Source organism: Tachysurus fulvidraco, chromosome 1 (assembly GCF_022655615.1).
Source record: "Tachysurus fulvidraco isolate hzauxx_2018 chromosome 1, HZAU_PFXX_2.0, whole genome shotgun sequence".
NCBI lineage: Eukaryota > Metazoa > Chordata > Actinopteri > Siluriformes > Bagridae > Tachysurus > Tachysurus fulvidraco.
Window position 1 is genome coordinate 38,327,030 of NC_062518.1, and position 25,265 is coordinate 38,352,294.

At 37.0% G+C, this 25,265-nt stretch overlaps 1 protein-coding gene across 1 annotated transcript; it reads right to left on the reverse strand.

Annotated features, from left to right (window-relative positions):
- Positions 1-5,272: 5,272 nt before the first annotated feature.
- LOC113657000 (butyrophilin subfamily 2 member A2-like) lies at positions 5,273-18,965 on the reverse strand. The gene is made up of 10 exons (XM_047816448.1): positions 18,730-18,965; positions 13,508-13,858; positions 13,017-13,295; positions 11,450-11,551; positions 10,295-10,325; positions 10,033-10,076; positions 8,907-8,933; positions 7,639-7,665; positions 6,276-6,302; positions 5,273-5,811 (listed from the first exon to the last, which is right to left on the reverse strand). The coding sequence occupies exons 1-10, from the start codon at positions 18,803-18,805 to the stop codon at positions 5,273-5,275; spliced, it is 1,503 nt and encodes a 500-aa protein (XP_047672404.1). The 5' UTR covers positions 18,806-18,965.
- Between the last annotated feature and the right edge of the window lie 6,300 nt (positions 18,966-25,265).

Below are 25,265 nucleotides of genomic sequence, written 5' to 3' on the forward strand. Positions count from 1 at the left end.
GAGACTCCAAAAACCAAATCTACTTGCAATCTAGCTTCACGTCAAAACATAAGAAAATAAGGAGAGTGCCTGTTGACTCGTTCACCGTACAGTTGTATGCTTGCACCAAGTGACTGATATGTCTACTCCATTTTCCTTTGTCCTGTGCATCGCGGGTTCCGAGCATGTTGAGTAGTGTTCGGTTAAAGCGCTCAGGCTGTGGGTCTCCATGGGAATGATATGGCGTGGTCCTGGATTTCCTTATCCCTAATATGTCCAACATTTCGTGAATCAATTGACTCTCAAAATCCCTGCCTTGGTCTGAGTGCACTCTTTTTGGTAAACTATAGTGAACAAAATATTGCTTCCAGAGTACCTTAGCAACTTTCGTAACAAATGCCTGAGCGTATCTTGTGTAGTGGTCAGTTTCTACCAACACATTACAGAGGTTCTTAGTCAGGCTCAATTGTCAAAAATCCATTCAGATGAGATCCAATGGTCCTTCACTATTGATATGCGACAAATCAGCTGCTCTCTTCGGTAGGGTTTTTCATTGTATACACCTCGCACAGCTCTTACGATCTTGGGCATTTGGGGAGCGGCTGAGTATACAAGAAGGATAGATTGCAGTAAGCTTGTGTCATAGCATATAGACAAAATGAATAGGTTAATGGTCCTATGATATCGAGCGTGATGTGAGTTGATTTCATTTACATGACAAATATACGGTGGCCGAGAAGTGCAAAAACAAATTAACAAATTCAAAAACAAAATAACAAATCCAAAAACAAATGAACAAATCCAAAAACAAATGAATAAATCTTGAAACACAACGTAGGAAAAGGTAGGTATCGTTTGTGAATGGAAACTTATCGATCAATGGACGAGACACCTTTCATTCACCTGTATATGTTTACTGTGTAGATGACAATATGAAGTGGAGCTATCCATCTGGCCATGAAAAGAGAAAAGGGCATTGCCCTGGTTTATCGAGGAAATCAGAAAACGGTGACAGCTGTCCAAAACCTCCCAAGGCTGCCTGTCATGATTGATGCAGTGGGCAGAGCGGTCAGCACTGAGGCTGGGACTATTAACCGCAATATGGATAACATCACGATGAGGCTCACTGCTTTGGATACAAGTTAACATCATGGGAGTACTTTGGAAAGAAAAATGGATTGATTTGGAGCCCAGAATGGACTAAGAGAGTAGTCGTGTAAATTGGAATGTGTCTACTCGCCCCAAGACCAAACAAACCCAATCTTATCTGCTTTCGGCTCCCCTCAACCAGCACTGGCCTCGGCCAAGGCCGCTGCTGGAACAACAATTCCCCTGGAAGAGCACTGCAGCAAGACGCTCTTGCGTTCCTTCCCCCATTTCCATAGACACCTGCGAATTGTTGACTCTGTCTGGGACCTGATCAAGGCTGTCTCCATGGCAACTTGCTGTGTATCGCTATGACAATCTTGCGGACTGAGGCACCGAGATTTGATGCCGGGAGCAACGACTCTCCAGGCCTATACATACATACATACATACATACATACATACACACACACACACACACGCACATATATAAAGATATGCACTCACCCCCCACCCCCATCCCACGCCTTTGCCGCTTTGTACCGCCAGTCTGACAAGCAGGTCTGTGACCAGCGCCGAAGATAAAGGCTGCAGGACCTGATGGCTGCTTGCCTGTGCTGGATTACCTCCATCCCCCACTCCCCTCCCCTGTTGCAAGTCGTGTGTTTATGGCGTACTGTTTATGTGCTTATGTTACTGGGGTGTTTTTCCTGTTCCCAGACTGTCCCACCGGAGCATAGTCTGTGGGTTGTTTTTTCTCCTCCCTTCCCTCATGTTATGCTGTATTTCTTTTCAATTCCCTGTCTTCCTGTCCTCTCCCTCCCCTTGTCACATTGTATCTATTGTAAATATGGACAGGTTGATGGCTAATTTCACGGTACCTGTGACCAGTGACAATAAAGGCTACTACTACTACTACTACTAATGTGCAAAAAATTACTGAACTTTTCATTTTTTACATTTATCAGACACCCTTATCCAGAGTGACACATTTTATTTCAGTTTATTGAACAGTTTATTGAAAAAGTTAATGCTGGCTATAATATAAAGGTGTCAGAACACACAGTCCAGCACAGTCAACTGTTCATTTGGCTATGTAACAGGAAACTGGTCCGATCGTCCATGCTGATCTCTGTCAGCATCTAAAATTGTCTACAATGGTCACATGAGCATCAGAACTGGACCATAGAGCAATAGAAAAAGGTGTGTGTGTGTGTGTGTGTGTGTGTGTGTGTGTGTGTGTGTGTGTGTGTGTGTGTGTGTGTGTGTGTGTGTGTGTGTGTGTGTGTGTGTGTGTGTTACTTACAGTACATGATGAACAGATGGCAACAGGATGTATTATAGGAAATATGTAATTCACGTGGATGTTACTTTGACACACACCATCTTCATAAACATTGTTGTACCCCAAATACACAATTTCATGTCAGCAGTATTCCCTAAGTGCAGTGGGCTCCTTCAGCAGGATAAAGCTCTGTCACAATGCAAACATTGCTCAGGAATGATGTTGCACAAAAAAAAAAAAAAAAAACATAACGACAATGGGGGTATTGTTGTGTTTGGTAAGGATCACTGAACACAATTTAACCAAATACAAAGTATTTATTCAATTTCCATTTATTAATTTGTGTGTGTTTGTGAGTGTGTGTGTGTTTGTGTGTGTGTGTGAGTGTGTGTGTGTGTGTGTGTGTGTGTGTGTGTGTGTGTGTGTGTGTGTGTGTGTGTGTGTGTGTGTGTGAGAGAGAGAGAGAGAGAGAGAGAGAGAGAGAGATTATGACTACCCCCCCCCCCAAAAAAAAAAGAAAATGTATTTTCTTACATAAAAACATTCCAAAACTTAATATTTTAAATAGACAAAACATATTAAATTATATGTAGTGATATGGATTCAAGTAGTCATGTATGTGTTGTTTCTCATTAGTATTATTAGTTATCATTTGTTAAATATGGGTTTTGTGTTAAATGTATATGCAAATATATTTGTATATAATACTGTGCAATGATGCGAACTTGAACATCACTTAGACCTGTAGACGTTGGCGGGTGACGCTAGAGGGTGATAGTGAGTTTGAGGACATAGAGCTTCATTTATATATGAAGAAGCACTCTGGCAGTCATCGATAAACAGTTGAAAGATAACTAATTTCTATCTTTGTTTATGTGTTTTTACAGGTAAGATGAATGATGTGGCATCACAGTTTGTGTTCATAAAATGTTTATACGTTAGTTATATGTGTTAGTTTGATTAATGTGTATATTAAACCGATAAATTAAGCGGTTGAGGTACGGCCGGCTGCACCCGCGCGATGGATTGCGCAATCGCGGCTGGGAGGCGGCCGACGCCGCTGCGCTGGTGGAGGCCGCGTGATGCATTGCAACTTAAGTGCCTAATGTTAGAAAATATAATTACAATCACTCGTTGTTATGAAAGAGTTGTTATTTGTTTATTGTTACAGTTGTGTTCTGTACATCTGTCATGGGGAAGGGAAAACTAATTGATACAGATTGTTTACAACAGAGCACATAAAGGGAAATAGCCTACTAAAAAGGAAACAAAGTGCTTATACACCGTTTGTGTATAGTTATTGAGTATTGAGTATTATTGTCTGTCTGATGCCATGAAAATGTTAGTGTTACAGACAGTATTCAGCAACATATTTTCATTTTCTTTAGATGTGTTGTCATAAGATTGTGCAAAGTGAGTTTGAGGACATAGAGCTTCATTTATATATGAAGAAGCCACTCTGGCAGTCATCGATAAACAGTTGAAAGATAACTAATTTCTATCTTTGTGTGTGTTTTTACAGTTCTTTTTCAGCAATAAAACAATATACTGTATGTGCCACCAGAAGTCTCTGCCTCTTCTGTGTGTGCAACATATACAATGTAATGCTTTTGGTTAGTAGCCTTATTTTTCTGAGATTTATTACACAGAATTTATGATAAATTCATTATTTTATAAAATGTCATAAAACTGGGGCCCCCTGGCACCATCTCAGGCCCCCAGTTTGAGAACCACTGGCCTAGACTACTTGTTCTGAGCAGGTGTTGTGAACTTGCTGTAAAACTGCTGTCTAAGTTACAGACACTCATGAAAAACTACTGCTGATTATCTGGGTAACTTTAAAAGCAGTCAAAATGTCATTGTTTGTGTCAAACAAGATGTGAATTTGTTGTAACATTAAAAAAGATCACGACATACTCTGCGCTCAAAGTGATGCTCGCAGCTCCAGTGGTTTTCTCTGTGGGTGAACAAGGATGATGCTGAACAATTCCAGGATATGATTTTTTTTCATTGGTTGTTGCATTAAATCTTAGCCAGATACAATAGTGCTATTTTCTGATTGGCAATTGTGAAGCCTCTCTTTTTTTGACTGGCTGATAAGTGCCAGGCTCGACGAAGAACGCCAGGGGAGATGCGCTTTATTCCTGACCGGTCACATAGAGACAGCATTGTGAACTGATACATTTTGGGCGCTGTGGCATATTAAATATATAATAATTAGTACGTTTCTCTGCGTGTGAGATACAATGTGTGGCGAGAGGGCGTGACAAAAGATTGAAATGAGTGACTGTCACTCTCAATGCATCACACTTGAGAGCTCTTGCTCTAGTTTGTCCTCCTAATGATGATTTTCTATTTTTTTTTACAGCCGTCATAAAACGGTCACGTCCATCAACATGACACGTCAGAACATTTCACTGACCAATCAGGTAGCACTTACACTATGAATATTAATGAAGCTCCCTCTGCTGTCCATCCTTTTAGACATTTGCTTAATAGTGCTGATAGAGATTTTAACCTGAGATTTTTATTTCTAAATAAAATATGAATCTGATGTTTGTGTTTGATGAAGTTTTAAAGATAAAAAGTTGATAAGGTTTGTTTTTATCTACACAGACATCAGCAGCTGAACTTTATACATTTTATTGATCAAATGAAATTCTGCAGTAAAACTCAGAGTAAACGGTAAATGATCTTTATTTATGTGATTTGTAATGACAAAGTTCCACAATCATAATGTCACATAATCATAAAAAACAGACTTTAGGATTACAATTAAAACCAGGTATAAAAATAATCTGTACAGCATTTTAAAAGGAAATATGTGTTTCTAAAATTTAACTAAAAAAAAAGTCAAATGTTTCTTTTTCTTCTCAACATTTAATAGATGATTAAATTTGTGAGGTGAAAATTCATTCAGTCTTAAACAGGAGAAATGACCAGTGGTGCTGAATTTGTACCTCCTTTATTTAAACCTGGATAGAAGTATGGATAAAGTTTCTTCTCAGTGAAAGACTGACTAGTGAAAGAGTAGATATGAGATCTGGACTTTACATCATAAAAGGAGACCAGACCCTCCTCATAATCTACAAACACCCCCACAACCTCCACCTTCTCTCTCAGTGTGAGGGGGACAGGGGGACCAACACAAGCCCTATACTGAGTCTCATTCCTCTGTGCCACAGTCCAGATTCCATTCTTAGGAGTCAGTGTAATATACCCCTTCCTGTTAGTGTCCTCTGTGGCCACACCAACATCCCATTTAGTTTTCCCTGTGACCTGCACCTCATAATAAAATCTCCCTGAGGAGAAACCCTGCTTTCCCAGAACACTGGGCCTTCTATCAAACCTCTGTGGTGTATCAGGGAGATCCTGTCGTATGTCTCCATGTTTCACTTGTTTCTCATCATCAGACAGGATGAGTTCAGGATGAGCTGTATCAGGATCCAGAGTCACATCCACTGAGAGAAACACACAGTGTGTGATATGAGTTGTATGGGTCAACATACTTAGCCGTATGTCACGTCACTTTTCACTTATTATTACAGTTAGGATTTAGTTAGGATACAGTTTTAATCTGAGGCCTTGAACTCATTCATTCATTCATTTTCTACCGCTTATCCGAACTACCTCGGGTCACGGGGAGCCTGTGCTCAGGCGTCATCGGGCATCAAGGCAGGATACACCCTGGACGGAATGCCAACCCATCCAAGGGCACACACACACTCTCATTCACTCACACAATCACACACTACAGACCATTTTCCAGAGATGCCAATCAACCTACCATGCATGTCTTTGGACCGGGGGAGGAAACCGGAGTAGCCATAGGAACACAAGACCCCAGCCCTGGAGGCGTGAGGCGAACGTGCTAACCACTAAGCCACCATGCCCCCGACCTTGAACTGTGAAGAATTATTCTTACCTGCATATTTCTTCTTCTTTAATAACTCTGTGAAAACATGTAGTAGTTTAATGACAATATAGTCCAAATAAAGTATTATTAAACAAACACAACATCATAATATATACACTAAAGTACAAAATTCCCTGCCCTCAGAGATTAGAAATGCTGAATCCCTGGGTGCTTTTAAATCCCACCTTAAAACTTACTTTTGTAGGGTAGCTTTTATGTGATTACTTTGTTTGTTATTTATTGGCTTTTTATTTTTTGTATGGTTAGTTTTAGTGCCTGTAATGTTGTGTATCTATTAATTTCATCTTTTTATGTCAAGCACTTTGAGATGCTACTTTTAAAGGTGCTATACAAAATAAAGTTATTTATTATTATTATTATTATTATTCATTTATTGCATTTTTTGTGATAGATGCTTTACTATTGTTGCTTCTTTCAGTTATTGTTTGTTTTGGGTGTAAATTGGAGGTGAAATGTTGCTCAGCTTGGTTAAGGTTTGCTTTTTGACTTGGCCAATATAAAACCTTCCATTTTCACCCCGATTAAGTTCAGTATTTTGCTGGCAGTGTGTTTTGGGTCATCGTCTTGTTGTATGTTGAAGTTCCTCCCAATATGACTGGGTGAATTTCTCTGTAAATTGACAGACAGAATGTAAACATCTGAATTCATTCTGCTGTTACCATCCTGTGTTCCATCATAAATAAAGATTAGTGAGCCTGTTTGCAGAAGCAGCCATGAAAGCCCAAGCCAAGACAACACCTCCATTATTTTTCACAGATAAGCTCATATGTTTTGGATCAAGAGCAGAACCTTTCTTCCTTTCCATCACTTTGGCGTCTCATCTCTGTACTTCATTGTGAATATATTTCTGCTCTTTGGAGGGTGTTTGTGATGTTACTGAATGCTGTTTTGAGTTTTTCTTCACAGCTCTCACAAATGTTTGCCATCAACTACCATCGTCACATTTCTTACTTTTTTCAGATCCTCCCAAATTGTTGCACTGGCTAAAGCCAATGCTTCAGAGGAGAAACACGGAGCTCAGATCAAGAGAAAACATTCAGTACTGTGTGATTAACAGGGCACTTTTGGGCAACGAGGAACACGTATCAGTCACATTTCAATCATTTCTATCACTTGAAAAGACACAGGTTCAGACAAAAGGTGACATTTTCTGAGTTGTTTAACACATCTAGCTATAAATGTCAGGAGGCTGAAAATCTGATCTATTGTTGCATGTTCACATATTGATCTCAAAGCAGTGTTCAGTGTAGAGCAAAATGTAATTGACTTTACAACCCAACACGTTTGGAGGGAACTGGAAATATTACACTCACAGAAAATCCTACATTTTCACAAAATCAGGTGTAATTACCGTATTCCACATTCAGTCTCTGCAGTTCTGAAAAGAGAAAAATATTAAAATTAGAGATCTACTTACTGTAAATACTTATTGGATACTGTTTAATACATTCATTCATTCATTCATTCATTCATTCATTCATTTTCTACCGCTACACACGGGGAGCATGTGCCTATCTTAGGCATCATCGGGCATCAAGGCAGGATACACCCTGGACAGAGTGCCAACCCATCACAGGGCACACACACACTCTCGTTCACTCACGCAATCACACACTACGGATAATTTTCCAGGGATGCCAATCAACCTACCATGCATGTCTTTGGACCGGGGGAGGAAACCGGAGTACCCGGAGGAAACCCCTGAGGCACGGGGAGAACATGCAAACTCCACACACATAAGGCGGAAGCGGGAATCGAACCCTCAACCCTGGAGGTGTGAGGCAAACGTGCTAACCACTAATATATCTATTATAGAGCATTATTGATTTTATGAAGCCCATATGACTGCCAGACAAATCATGTTAGTGATCTAAAACTAAAGTGTTAATCAAATTTATATTCATTACATTCTATATTCTCCAAGCGTCAAGATTTTTCATATCTCAGATATCTTAGATCAGTCAATTTATTATAATAATTGTTTTTTCTTCCTTTTAAAGAATCTAATATCATTCTAGACATTTTTTTTCAGCACTGCTTTATAAAATATTTATGCTATGTTTATAAAGCACTATGCAGGTCGCCATTCAAATAACTTTTCTTTCTGGCCACACCAGACCTTTGTGCATAAGATTGAAGACTCCTGTGGATCAGCTTCCATTACAATAGCTGTAGATTAAGGATTGTAATTTTCTGCTAATACAACAGAAATAAAAAGTTTATACAGTACACGCCTATTAAAGTGTCAGATATTTCTGTTTAGTGATCATTTAGTTATGAGTAAGAATATCGTCCATCTCTGTCATTTATTTACTTCTGACCACACACACCTAATCTGTAAAATATCAGTAAACAGTTAACATTGTCTTAAACCCGTTTTAAACACCTTTTGTGTGAAACCTACATCACTACAGCAGCCTAAACAACCCAACAAACTTCCCAGATACCTTTGTGATTACTTTTATTTAGTGTGAACACATAACTGAAGACACCTCTCACTACTTAACACATTTTAATTGTCTGTCTCTTGGAGGTTGGAGTCTGTTGATCATTTCATAGATGTTCTATCTATAATTTGTTTAATCAATATGTTCTGAAAAGCACAAAAAACTTTCTCACCTGCGTTCTCCTTCTCAGTCTTCATTTCTGAAGATAAAACAGATTTGATTAAACACATTTATTTAAACAAATTTGTTTGAAATATTTTAAACCACACAAACAAATGTATAAAATTCTAGCTCACATAGTTAATCATTTTAAGTCAAGTCAAGTCAAGTCACCTTTATTGTCACATCACCCCAGCACATGTGCCATGGTGAGTGAAATTCATGGGAGCAAGGTCCAGAAATTGCAGAACCATTTACATACAGGTGAAAAATGTGCAAAATGCTTAGTACCAGGTGAAACGTGCAAATGTGGAAAGGATGCAATGTGCTCATACATAGTCAGTACACACAGTATATATATATATATATATATATATATATATATATATATATATATATATATATATATATATATATATATATATATATATATATATATATAAAATGTATAGTGCATTGTAAATATGTCTAGTAGTACACTGTGTGTACTGAATATGTATGAGCACATTGCATCCTTTCCACATTTTCCACATTTGCACGTTTCACCTGGTACTAAGCATTTTGCACATTTTTCACCTGTATGTAAATGGTTCTGCAATTTCTCTCTCTCTCTGTGTGTGTGTGTGTGTGTGTGTGTGTGTGTGTGTGTGTGTGTGTGTGTGTGTGTGTGTGTGTGTGTGTAGTCCAGTGTTGAACTGTTGAAGTTGAGTGCAATGTGTAGCATACCATATTGTGGAAGTATGCTGTAGGCTGTGTTAGTTATGGCTGTTAATTAGTCTGATGGCCTGAGTAAGTCAAAATAAGTTAAGTAAAAAAAAGTTAAAAAAGTAAGTCAAAATAACAAATGTAAGGTATCAACTAAAATTATACTAGTAAACTGTAGTCAATGTTTACAATCAACAAAACCTATTTTTAAGGAGGAAAAATATTGCTGCTGCCTATGATATACATGTAGCTCAGCACTAAAGGTAAAGGTGTAGCTCATTCCCCATCAGGTTTCTTATAAACAGTCACTCCTGGTGAAGTCTCAGCATTAAAAGCAGCAGTATAATATGCAGTGCTGATGACAGAAACTCATGATCTCAACACACAGTGCTTCTCCTCTGTATAAAATAGTTAAGAAGTTCAGGTATAATTACCATTTTCCAGCCTCTGTATTTGCCTCTCTGAAAACAGACAATATTAAAATGTTAATATTACAATTATTAGTCAGATATAGTTGCAAAGCGGACAGCAGAAATGTGGTGACTAAGACATTGTGCTCATCTACATGCAATAATATCTGGTCAAAATTAACTATTTAATTCTCTGTTGTAGGTTTTAGTCTGTTGATTGTTTCATAGATGTTCTATCTATCATTTGCTCAGTTACATCATAGTTATGATATTAATAGCACAAAAAAATTTCCCAAATTTGGACTGCTTCTGCATCTCTGTGGTAAAAAAAACAAACAATTTGGTTTGAAATATTTTGTGAAAATTCTAAATCGAAAATGATTACACACTGCAACACTGACAATACAAAATATTGCAGATTACATAAGTGACTGACAGACTGGTGGCTGTGTTGTGGTTAAGCTATAAAATGTATAGAGAGTGACAGTAGATTAGCAAATGTTAGAAAAGTTAGCAAAATATTAATAAAAGTTTTATCATTAAAGTTGTTAAACAATAATTAATTTAATGTTCATTTCTGATATTTCAGATGTGTAATAAGTTTTAATTAAATTAAATAAATCATTCCATGTGTCATTTATTTATTTATTTATTTATTTATTTATTTATTTATTTATTTTACGAGTAGATTTGATCTGTTTCTCTGCTCTGTATAGAAGTGATTTATTTTAGCAGCATTTACTTGTGCCTACACTATCATCATTTTATTTCCTCTTGTGTCCTCTACCAGACATCTGGCATTACAATGTCTATAGATTGTGGATTGTAATTTTCTGCTAATATGATGGGAATAAAAAGTCTATACAACCCAGTTAAAATGCCAGATTTGTGATGTAAAAAGATAAACTAAAATAAACCATTAAGAGAGTAATCAGTACTTGTCATATATTACTGCAGCTCCTTTAATGTTGCTGCATGTCTCTTAGCAGCCTCCCTGGTAAGTTTTGACAATTTACAAATTTTTGGAGGGAAATCCTTTTCTTAGTGATGTGAAAAAAAATCCAGCTGAACTTTATTTAGAATTAATCAGAATAATTCAATTGATGACAGCTTTATGCTAATTACTTTTTAAAATGAGATTGAAGGTGATTGGCTTATTCTGAAGACTAATCCCCAAATCCCCAAATATAAAACATATGCAAACTGGTTCTTGTAACTTAAATTTTTATTATGTATTTAAGCTTTTCTATTTGTTTTTACTTAATTTTTAAACTTTTACAATTTCACATTGAGTATCAAAGTCTTTTTATATCCATTGTAAATTTATGTACAGTGTAAAAAGTTCTATCGCAATTAATTATGTTAAGTCTAAAATGGCTGTTTTATAATCTGCAGTATAACAATGTTGTGGTGTCATTAAATAAAGATAATTAAATTTTACCTTTCTTGTGACAAACAACTGCAGTTACGATCAATCCAACAGCAATAAGACATGCTGAAACTGAAATCCCAACAAACCACTTCCAACCACCAAAGACTTTACCTAAAATAAACCACATTTAATACATCACATATTTTAAACCATTCAATTAATTTATAGGTACAATGTGTATTATTACACATTGTACCTATAAATTAATTGAATGGTACAATGTGTATTATTACACACAACAGTGTTGCAGTATGGACCTCCGCCTATATGACTTGCCCAACAAAAAGTGGTACAGCTCCCACATACTTTGACACAGAGGGGAGAGCCTGGTCTCATTTGAAAGAAGAGATTCTCTAGTTTCAGAAACTAGACTGATTCTAGGCCTTAATTACACAAAGTTAACTGATTAATTTTATTTTTCTGGAACATGCTAGGGACAAACCAACAACTGAGAGTCATAGCCACATGTCTTGGATTTCACCAAAAAAAATTTTCAAGTCAAAAGACCCAAAAATGGATTTTATATGAATATTTTTCTACGGACATGGTCGTCTGGTGCAGCGTTTTTGTGTACTTGTTTACTATATAACTTTGAAATAAAAGGCTGCAGGCTCAGTCTGACAAGCCATAAACAAGCCTAGACTCTCTCTCTATCACTCTGGTGTGAAAACAGGCCTGTAACTTGACACCCTGAGCTGTGAGAGGGACAAAAGGTCAGGGATTACGCAAGAATTCTTCTGCGCATCCAGTTCACGCAGACACAGGCAAAGAACATACGGCATGTCGCATACCGTTGGAATCGTCTGCTTATTGGCTAAACAGCTGTATAGGTCCCAGCCCATTTCATTGCTATTGGAAGGAGTAATTGTCAGTCAAAGGCGGGTTCCCAAAAATGAGGTCATGCCACCATTGGCTTCTCAGCCGTCTATCTCTGCCATACAAGCACCGATTGGCTCAAATGAGGGCTTATTTGATTCGTTAGGACCTGGGCTATAAATATGACGTAGGCTTTGAATATCCCAATTAGGAGTTAGAGCGGCAAAACGAGATGATGGCGCACTTCTGTTTCCAGTTTTCAGAACACTAACGGAATATTTGCGTTTGGATTAAAAGGCTTACAGATTTCAATTCCTTGGACCTGTGTGGATTTTTGTGGATTATTTGTGTTGGAATATATTACCCCAGTGAAGAAAGAGACGCGTCTAAAGGTAAGGGAAAAACCGGTCTAGCGCCACCTAGGTCAGTTTTGTCCAAAACATTTTTCTAATTGTATGAAGGCTGTGAATCATATTGTGCTTTGTGTGTGGGCTTAAAAAAATATTGAGAGTATAAACTTTACTAGGTAAATAGGTTTTTTCGTGTTTTTGGAGGATTTGATGCTTTAAAGTTGAATTGAAGCTTGTTTCTGGGTCATCCCCTAGTGGTCACTTTGACTTCCGTGCCGTGCACGGCACGGCGACCCGTAAGAGCTAAAATAATAATTTCATGTGTCATTATTAATTACCTTAATCTATGATTACAGTAGAATGTAACAATCTAACTGAAGTATAAAAGTTTTATGTTCACAGTCACTTACTACTGATGATAATTTCTGTCTCCATCATGTGATGTTTTTGCTGAAATCTGCAGTAAAACCTGTTAGAGTCGCTATAATCATAAACAGTGATGTGGCTTTTCACACTAAAGCCCTTGGTGTGTCTGTGTATCTGTGTATCTTCAGCAGTCAGAGTGACTCCTTCTCTGTCCAGCCACAGAACATCAGGTTCAGAGTTCCAGCCTCTGGACTCACACACTAGATTAATCCCTCCTGAGTTATCAAAACTCTCCATCGTGATCACTGGGTGACTTCCCTGAGCTACAGTCAATAAAGAAAAAAAAAATTAGATTTTACTGATACAAACAGACAGTAATAAACATCAATTAGAAAAGAAAACATCAATAATAATAAAACATCAGTAATGAAATCTTCCCAACAGAGGTTCAACACATTAATACTAAAAACAAGACAAAGCTAAATTAAGTTTTTCTGAAATTTTGTGAAACCTTCATTACAGAAATTGATCTTACCCTCTACAATGACCTTCACAGTGATGTCATCGGACCCGGATTTGTCCTCAACAAGACACTTATATTCTCCTTCATCAGAGATTTTCAGATCTGACAGTTTGAGTGAAGTGTTGCCTTTCTGTAGCTCCTCTTTAAACAGTGATGTTCTTCCTCTATAGGACTGAGCCTGACCTTCATTTTTATCTTCATGATCCCTGTAGAGATGCACTAATGAGTCCTTTACATATAGTTTGAACCACTCCACTGTCATGTCCACAGCACTGGTGTTGGGTTTGATAAAACAGGGCAGAACCAGATCTTCACCAGATATAGCAACAAGAGTCTCTTCTGGTCCAACCACCTGTAAACTCTCTGTATTGTGGTGAAAAAAAAGAGCAAATACAATATATCACTATAATCTGTCCATGTAACATGACTGACTTTTTACATATTTTTACAGAAAAACACTTTTTGTCAGAAAAAAATGTATGGTATTTATGTATCACTGCTCCGGGTGTGTGTTCATGGTGTGTGTGTGTGTGTGTGTGTGTGTTCACTGCTGTGTGTGTGCACTTTGGATGGGTTAAATGCAGAGAACGAATTCTGAGTATGGGTCACCGTACTTAGCCGTATTTCACGTCACTTCACTTCATATTACATAAAAACATTTAAGTTCACATTAAAGAAATACAGGTCATTCATGGCAAACATTAAAGTTAAATACATGTTAGTAGTTTCCAACAGTCACTTATCAGAGTCACACTGTTCTGGTGGATGAATGATATTCTGATGTAAAATAGATATAAATCAACAAATGAATTTAGGAAAATACATATTTTGTTTACAAAAGTTTACAAAAAATTATAATTCAAATTAAACATCTGAAAATGTGACTGTAACTTGAACTGCTACGTGTTTGATGGTGCCACATGGGATAAAAAAGAACATAGGAAGAGGAAAAAGAGGTTGTAGGGGAACCTGTATTTCTATTATTTTTATATTAATTCACATTAAGAACAACTTGCATACATGCAGTAATAAGACTGATAATATTAAAACAAACTGTTAGAACTGAAGTAAAATAAATAGAATGCTCTGCAAAGTAGTTCTGCTGTGTTCAGGTGCTATAGGAATTATTGTAAATAAGAATTTCCCCACCAGGAAGTGTATTGTCTGTTTGCACTGTTTTGTCTTGCACTGTTTGAACAAGGTTGCACACATACACTTTATGTGAACAGGTTAATCTTACTTAAACTATTTTATTGTTAGCGCTTGATGTTTTGGTCATATTTATTTATGTATATAAGCAAGAAAATTCCTTTATCTTTAGCAAGATACCTAAATAATTTGTGCTTTGTTGTTTATATAAAAGTTAAAAAAGAGAAGAAAATATGTATGAATAAACCTGGCGTTGTGCAGGTTTCATGTTCTTTACAACAACAAAGCATTTACACATGATGCTTGTATTATCACTTCAGAAATGGGATGTAGAATAATTATATACTACTTGAAGGAAACTTGATAGCACGCATTCTTTTAAAACATTTCCATTTCCTTATAAACAATGTATGCTGTGTTTTCAGTTTATTGCAATGGTTCTGATGTTTTCTCAGATTACAGCGTGTTTCTACATGCAGTCGGTGTGGCTTCAAGTTTGTTAATGTGTGAAGTATGCGGAAGAATTTGCAGCTGATGTTTCTGAACCTCTCTGAACGTACTGCTAGTTTAATGCATTCGTTTTAAACATTTCTACTGTATGTGCTTTGTGCAACTGCAGCATGTTGCCAAGTGGTGGTCTACTGTACATCATTTTTCACAAAGAAGAATTTCTATTTAAATATCTTTAAGTTGCCATGTGTTGCCATTCCCTCAGGCTAAAGAAGTTACTCAGATGAGCAGTGAAACGTTGTGATCTAATTAGAAAGAAGTACACTTGACATGATTTAACTTCCAGATAAACTCACATGGATGACTGAGAATCGTCCCCTTCGACTCAATAAAAATATAAGCACAAAATATCAGTTTTGATAAAACAAGTTTTCAAATTCAAATTAAACAGCCACACACACATATGCATCGATTTTGCAGAAAATAATAAAAAGGAATGGCAAATAATATTTGCAATTGCGTTTCCTATTTGTCATTGTAAAAACAGCCACAATTCAAACCTTTTACATTTCTGTTTATGTGAAGGTACAATGTATATCAAATTTCAAATGGAAAAGCAAAGTCCATCTGTAATTGAATTTTCTGTATTTCGAGTTACATACCTGCTATATTTTAATCTCAATAGCAATTTCTGCCTGCCAAAACTTAAATGTAATCACAATTCCCTTTACATTTGCGTTTCCAATATCTGCACTTAAACCTTTCAATAATTGTTGGGGATTTGGGATTATGTTATGGGGCATTTTTGTATCTGCAATGACATCATTCACAGTCAACCTTTGTCTCGAACAGAATATGTGCGGTTTTTATTTACTCTTTAACTTAGTGTTTTTATTAATTTCATAAAGAAATATGTAGAAGACTCATTAGTGCATCTCTATAGGGATCATGAAGACAGAAATTAAGGTCAGGCTCAGTCTTAGAGAGGAAGAACATCACTGTTTAAAGAGGAGCTACAGAAAGGCAACATTTCACTCAAACTCTCAGGAAAAGCACCTCTATTGTTTATAACTGTTGCAGAATGTTTTAGATAGTCAAATAATAATAATGCAGTTTGCAGATGTCAACTTTATTTTTTAAAAATGAACATCAAATACAATTAGCTCTGCATTCTGTTAAACAATTTTCTAAAGATTCAGGTTTAATGTTGAATCTAGTCATACTGTATGTGAAATGTAAACTCTACTGTACATAACTGCCCACTAAAGTCTTTATGCAACATTTAAATTAAGAAGGAAATAAAGTATTTGGGAATCATTATATCTAAAAATATATAACATTTTATATATTTTATTGATAAAAATATATGGATAATATAGATAAATGTAAATACATTTTAAACAGATGGCTGCAGAGAGATCTCACAATTTTTGGCAGGATCTTTCTGTCTAAGATGGATAGTTTATCCAGGATCATTTACCCAGCCTTCTCCTTACCATCAACATGTATGATAAAATAGTGTCAAAACCTTACAAAAGAGGATCTTATGGAGATGGGGATTAAATGCAATTGATTTCAACATTATAAATGGTGTTTAAAATTAAAATGGTTAAAGTGTCATTCTTTTTGGTATTGTGATGAAATTTTTACTAAGAAGCTGTTTGTGAAGTTCTGGCCTTCTGTGTGCAGGACCAGAAGTTGGTTGTGACTAGAAATTGTTATTACCAGAGATTGTTTGTATAAAAGACGGTCAGCATAAGCTGGAGACGAGTTGGCTCATAAACAACTCTATGCAGACCTCGGTAAGGGTAAGATTCTCCTGATCAGGAGACGAACAGTCGTTATGCATCTAGCCAATGATTGAGGATGTTTTCCTTCCTTCAGTCTCTGTGTTTGAATCATGTCTATAAAATCACAATATAATGAATGATCAGGGCCCTTCCTCTCTCATGCTACATGAGGAGCGTTGGGTCCTGTTGCGCAACAACACAAATAAATTATGAACCTTTTTACTCTTGCCCGTGCCTACCAGTGTGCTATTTTCATAAAACAGTATATTGTCTGTCTGTAACTAATGGTTAAAGATAGTACTCCAAGGTTTTCCTAGTACTTTTGTGATAGAAAATGTACAAATATAGTTGTAAGAAATCTTTTACAAGCATTTTACCCAAACCTTCCTTTGAAGGATAAGTAAGTCAACTTCAAAATATTAAATGAGATTTATCCCAGAAACAAGTTTTTAAAACTAAAATTCTAATTCAAATTGAGGTGAATAATTGTGTATTTTGTGAAACGAACATTGAAAGTTTAGACATTTCTTTCTTCCTTTTTGATTTAACTTTTTGATTTGTATGGCTAAGTTTTTCATTCATAAATGTAGGTGGTTTAAATCAAATCCCAACTTCAGTCAGTGGTTAAACAGAATAAAACAGATGTATAAAACATTAACATGGGTTAATAATACAATAGGCCTTACTATGATTTCACTTTTTTTTTCATTCATTCATTTTCTACCGCTTATCCGAGCTTCTCGTGTTACGGGGAGCCTGTGCCTATCTCAGGCGTCATCGGGCATCAAGGCAGGATACACCCTGGACGGAGTGCCAACCCATCGCATTGCACACACACTCTCATTCACTCACACACTACGGATAATTTTCCAGAGATGCCAATCAACCTACCATGCATGTCTTTGAACCGGGGGAGGAAACCGGAGTACCCGGGGGAAACCCCCAAGGCACGTGGAGAACATGCAAACTCCACACACACAAGGCGGAAGCAGGAATCAAACTCCCAACCCTGGAGGTGTGAGGTGAACATGCTAACCACTAAGCCACCATCCTCCCCTGATTTTACTTTTTGATGAAGTTAATTTAAATAAGTCTCTTTTTGTTACTTTTTTCTCTCGATTTGTCTTTCTGATTGTTAATTATTTGTATGTCCATCAGATATATTAATTTGTTTACATTTTGAAATAAGATTGCATGTCTGTTTTGTTTGAACATTAGCCAGTATAAAAAAAAAATAAGTCAGTATAACAGTATAATGACAAAGTCAATCTCCCGGCTGCTGCAGCTCTGGATCAGACGTCTTAAAATACAGACAGAAAGCCTTTCATTCACTTCTCTGATGTTGGTGAAAACCGCATTATTAATGTTGCTGTTTGTTAAGACCACAAACTCACTTAACCTGTCTAAAATTATATGTCTTTACAGTAAGAGGTAATCAGTAGAGAAATAATTCACACGTGTTCTGTCCTGTTCACTGACCACGAGGCGGTTGACGGTGAATGACATCATATAACCCGCCAATAATAATTTATTTATGTGCAGATGTTGGAAACGCAAATGGAAAAGGAATTATAAATACAATTACATTTACGTTTTGTCAGGCTCTGTACATGATGCCAGAGGAAGTGAAATAGCAAATGGTGAATTTCTATTGAGACTTAAATATGTCAGGGTTGTAACTTGAAAGACAAGAAATTCAACTGCAGATGAACTTTGTTTTTCCATTTGAAATGTGACGTAAATTGTGCCTTCAAGTAAACAGTATTATTTTTAATATTGTCACTCCACACACATACACACACACACACACACACACACACATACATACACACAGAGTTTTCATACCTGATCGAGATTCAATAAAGCTGACAAGAATAAGAGTCACACACCAAAGCATTTTCCCTGATAGACAGAGTATCATAAGACGACGCTAGAAGCTTCTTTGTCTAAGTCAACACTTTTATTTTCATTTTATGTCACGTTGATACTTTTCATTAGTCACACCTTTTTTCTACAGAAGCTTCCTCTTTGTCTATTTCTGTAACTTTGTGGCACATTGAATTGGTTCAAATTGCCTACTGTATTTCTTTAAACATTTTTAAAAATTAAGCCCAAAGGTTTAATGTGGTTGAAAAAATCTGTTTGAAAAACTTTGTTATGGTACAGTGAAGTGGAACTTAATACGACTTGGTTGATGGATGAATTATAGATGATATTAAGCATTGTGTAATTGTTCATAACTTTTCATAATATAGAATATATATATATATAATTATGGGGTATTTTTATTGCTTTCCATCTGTAACAGGATGTTTATTATTTACAGGATAAGTGATCACAATATTGTGCTATTTTGGTTGATGAAACTTTTGTTTTAACCATCTGATATTTATTTCTTGGTGTCTTTTAAAAATCATATCGCTCATACTACGAAAACAGCCTTCTTCCACCTAAAAAATATTGCCAAGCTAAGAAACATCCTGTCTGTATCTGATGCTGAGAAGCTAGTCCATGCCTTCATGACCTCTAGACTGGACTATTGTAATGCATTACTAGGTGGTTGTCCTGCATCTTTAATAAATAGGTTACAGTTAGTCCAAAATGCAGCTGCCAGAGTTCTCACTAGGACAAGAAAGTATGATCATATAACCCCAATTTTATCATCTCTACACTGGCTACCTGTTAAGTTTAGAATTGACTACAAACTGCTGCTACTTACGTACAAGGCTCTTAATGGTTTAGCTCCCATGTATCTAACTAGTCTTCTAACACGTTACAATCCTTCACACTCTCTGAGATCACAAAACTCAGGACTTTTGGTAGTTCCCAGAATATCTAAGTCTACTAAAGGTGGTAGAGCATTTTCTTATCTAGCTCCCAAACTTTGGAATAGTCTTCCTGATAGTCCATGATCCGAAGTCCATGATCCTTACACCAATACAACATTTAACTGACTGTATATTACAATCACACCCCCAGTGTCACCCATATGAGGATGGGTTCCCCCTTGAGTCCGGTTCCTCTCAAGGTTTCTTCCTTTACCAATTTAAGGGAGTTTTTCCTTGCCACTGCTGCCTGAGTCACCTCAGACTTGCTCATAGGGGAATAAATACATACACACTGTGAACTATATACATCTAATAATAATCTAGAATTTATATTCTGTTAATTCTTATTTCTTTTATTATTCGTTATTTCCTTTATCATTAATTATGTTTACCTTCTGCCCTATGTTTGTTCTGTAAAGCTGCTTTGAGACAATGTCTATTGTAAAAAGCGCTATACAAATAAACGAATTGAATTGAATTATCAAAAAAGCTCAAATATAGACAGATAAACAAAGTTGTATATTTTGTCTCTGTGCTCATTCAATTCTCCCTCCTGCAGATGTGCAGCTACAATGAAATGATTCCTCCTCTTTATGTCCCACTTCCTCATTAAACTGACTAATCCAAGTTTGATGCTCTGAAGTACAGCATGCAGAAAAAAATAGATTTCATGAAGAACAAAGAAGAGAGACTTTGTTGTACAGCAGCTGTAAATATTGTAATCATTTAACCAGCAGTGAGGCTGAACCTTATGACAGTTAACAACAAATGTAATTCTGTTGAACATCTGGTTTATTTCACTCTATATCATACACACACTATATTCTTCTGCTAGTAGAAATGCAGTGTATGAGCACCAGAAACCAAGACATGAGGACAAGAAAACAGTTATAAGTAGGCAAGGTAATTAAAAACATGAGGAGCAGGAGTGTAAGAGCGGATAGGAATGACGGGAAGGGAAGGGCGAACATGAACGTTAACAAAATCACATGCCACAAGACACACGCGCGCACACACACACACACACACACAAAAACACACACACAGGAGGTGGTGCAACAACTAACTGCCTGGTGTAGAGCCAACAACCTTTCTTTGAATGTGGATAAAACTAAAAAGATGGTTGTGGACTTCAGGAGAGCACTTCAGTAACTTCAGTGACCACTACAGTGACCTCTCTACACTTCAGGACTTCAGTGACCACTCTCCACTGAACATTGACGGATCATCTGTAGAGATCGTCAAGAGCACCAAATTTCTTGGTGTTCATCTAGCGTAGAACCTCACCTGGTCACTCAACATCAGCGCCATCAATCAAGAAAGCCCAGCAGCGTCTCTACTTCCTACGAAGGCTGAGAAAGGCACGTCTCCCTCCCCCCATCCTGACCATGTTCTACAGAGGGACCATTGAGAGCATCCTGAGTAGCTGTATCACTGTCTGGTTTGGGAACTGTACGATCTCGGATTGCAAGACCCTGCAGCGGATAGTGAGGACAGCGGAGAAGATCATTGGGGTCTCTCTTCCCTCTATCATGGACACTTACACCACACGCTGCATCCGCAAAGCCAACAGCATTGTCGATGACCCCACACACCCCTCACACACACTCTTCACCCTCCTGCTGTCTGGAAAAAGGTACCGAAGCATTCGGGCCCTCACGACCAGACTGTGTAACAGCTTCTTCCCTCAAGCCATCAGACTTCTCAATAACTGAACTGTACTATACTGAGCACAACATACACACACATCATCTGTATGGACTGCATAGATCCTCACAAAACACACACACTGACACATTATACTGTTTACATGCTGCTTACAATCCACCAAACTGTTTACATGCTATTTTGCACACTTTTCTGCTGTTTTTGCACATGCTGCTCAACATTTCAGCTGTTTTTGCACATATTGTACAATATTTCAGCCATTTCACACATACTATACAATATTTCAGTCTTTTGCTGTTTTTTGCACAATTCTATATTATCCCAAGGACCTGCTGCTAAGAAACTGTGTTCATTCTAATGTTACTGCATGAAATATTGTTTGAACATACAGTATATACACTGGTCGGTCGGCGCTGTTTCTGTTACTGTTTATTGTCTTTTGTGTATTGCATTTTTTGTACCTTTTGTATTGTCTTGTACAATTTGACACTTTGTGACTGCACTTGTTTTGACACTCAGACACTTTATGTCTGCACTGTCTTTTATCCTGCACTGTCTTTTGTCCTGCACTATCTTGTCTGTCTTGTCCTGCACTGTTTGCACCAAGTTGCACAGCTGCACTTTATGTGGCTAAGACTACTTACAAGTCCTTAGCCCTGTCTTTGTTTTAAGTAGCACCTTGATCCTGGAGAAAAGTTGTCTCATTTCACTGTGTACTGCAACAGCTATATATGGTTGAAATGACAATAAAAGCTTCTTGACTTGACTTGACTTGACTTCACACACACACACACACACACCACTAATGTGTTGGCAGGGAATTGTCCAAGCATAAATATTATTTTTATATTTAAAATATTCTTTTACATTTTTGTGTACACATCAGTGATTGATTTTGAAAGTAATTGTATTCAACTGAGTATTTTAACAGTGAGATATTCAGAATGGCCCACTGCCTCGTCAAATCCTAATGCCGAGAGTGTAGCTAAGATCAGTGACATTAATGACACCATATACTGTAGACACTGCGTCAATGACAATGTTGATCTCATGGGACTGTTCGAGACTGCTGTGCATGCCACATAGTCATGATACATGGTCGTTATGCCATTACACTACTTCACTACCACATTAAATGGCCATGAGGTGGCTTTCACCTCATCTGTCATCACAGATACATTACTGACATTTATAACCACAGTGTTTGCTAATGAAGGCAACCCTGAATACATTGTCATTGACAACAGCAGGCAATTTTGCTCTTCAATGTTCCAAGATTTCTTGAAGGACAATGAGATGTCGAACCTTCCAACAGAATCCTCAAGAACTGCATACAAATAGTTGTGCAGCTGCACAAGACATAGTGATGGGAGACGATGGAATGCAGTCAGTTTCTCATTGTGTCCTGAGAAGATGAAGGAGGATTCATTTGAGAAATCTCTTACACATCAAAATGAATGCCCAAAGAGGATAAAGGTGGTGGAAGGAACCTCCCCTAGTGGTCTGGACAGCTGAGTCACTGACTATTTTCAAACGGCGGTTGAAGACCTACTTATTCAGGAAACACTTCAACTAGCACTTCCTTCTCTATCTTCTGCATTTATTTATTTAAAAAACAAACAAACTAACTAACTAACTAACTTTTGAACAATGTTTTAAACTCATGGTATCTTAAGTATGTAACCTAGTGAGCCAGCATTAATGATAGAGATTTAAGCAATTATGTACGTCGCTCTGGATAAGGGTGTCTGCCAAATGCTGTAAATGTAAAAAGGATGGACTCAGTAAATGTTAAGGGCAACAATTAAAATTTTGTACAATGAAAGAAATTGTTAAACTTTGTCATTTATTTGGAAAATATGAATGCTGAATATTTATTTCTTATTTAAGGATATTGGTCACTTGAAGTCATTAATTATCACATAGTTGTTTGACTCCTTTTTAAAACCTAATGATAACTGAAGTCACCTTAACAACCCTGATTAAAAGTTTACATATCCTTGAATGTTTGGTCACAAACACACAGTTTGACACACAGAGGTTTAAATGACTATTAAAGGGACGTTTCCACACTTGTGACTCATTTTTATTTATAATTGTTATTTGTGTCTGCGTATAAATAGTCAGTGAGTTTCTCAGCTCATGAGGTGATGCCTCAACTTGGCAGGATACTGCACCACGGTTAATACAAAAAAACTGCCAGTGGACCTGCATGATAAGGTATATATAAATTATAAACCATGAAAAGGACATTAAAAGATATCTTAACACTAGAAAATGTCAGTCAGTACTGTTCAAACTTGGATAAAGAGGTGGAAAACAAGAGGTTCTGTTGATACTAAGCCAAGGTCAGGTAGACCAAGAAAGATTTCACCCACTAATGCCAGAAGAGTTGTTCAGGATGCAAAGAAAACCCACAAACATCTTAGAGCAATACAGGCTGCTCTGAAAAAAGGGGTGTTGTAGTACAAGGAGCACAATAAGGAGGTACTTTACACAAATGACCTGCATGGAAAAGGTGCCAGGAGAAAGCTGTAACTGCGCCCATGCCATAAAATGGCCCACCTTCAGTATGCCAGACATAACCTAGACATTTGGAGTGATAAGACTTTATAGTCACAACCATAAACACTATGTTTGGAGAGGAGTAAACAAGGTCAACAGGGAAATGTCATCCCCACTGTAAAAAATGGAGGTTTTAGGGCTGAGTAAGCTGCAAAATGAATGCAGCATGTTATCAGAAAATACTAGACAGTTTGCATTCTACCGCATGAAAGCTGCACAAGGAAAGCTCTCGGATGTTCCAAAATGACAATAATCCAAAGCATGAGGCAGGATTTACCCTCCAATGGCTACAGCAGAAAAAGGTGAAGGTTTTGGAGCCCATTACTGTCTCTGCCACTTTAGGGACATCTTAATTGTGCAGTTTGTGCAAGGCACCCCAGAAAAATTACAGGAACTGGAGACATTTTGCATACTGCATACTCCTCAGCATGTTTTTGGTTCTGTACTGTTCTTATTGTTATTTTTTCTTTTAATCTTCAACACTCCAGAAATTTCCTTCAGCATTTGATATATAGCTTATTAGCTTAATTATCCACAGTTTAGGATACAGTATTAACATTTTTGTAATGTAATCATGCACTAACTGAATTTGACTTGACTTTAAGCAAATTATTGGGAGCATCTCTGAGTAAAAGCTAGGTGAGATTTTGATACAGCAAGAGAGAAGACATTGACGATGACATGCTTTGCGTTTATTTGGCAAAAAAAAGGTATATTGTATATTGTTATCTCTACAGGAACATGTGGATTTTTAGCACACAAAGACTGAAATTAAGCTCTGACTCTTGCAAGTCAAAATATTTTAAACATAAATATATAATATAGTGTAATAACATAATAATGAGGCTATAACAATAGTAAAGGCCATAATCATAAAGTCAAGCATAAGTTTAACCATCTTAACACAAAAACAGTATAAACAATGTTTCTATTCCCTGAGAGTGAGGATACATTTCTTTCACTTGAAATTAAAATGCAGTATTTGGAAACTAGAGATTAAAGTGCCACTGTATATATTTAAATAATAAAAACAAAGATGCTGGCTATCAAAATTGCTATAAAATGTTTCATAAAAAAAACACTCTTCTGTTCACTTAATTTTCATATTCTTCTGCAAGAATATCAGTTTTGTCCACATTTTCTGCCAAGAGGCGAGACCTACTTGCAGTGACTATGCCCCCAGCCGTTGAGAAAACACGTTCACTTGGCACAGATGAACCTTGGGCACCGAGGTTACGTTGGGCTAACTTATCAATGTGAGGATACTTATGCTCATTGCTCTTCCACCATGCAAGTGGATCGTCATCCTCTTAATGAATG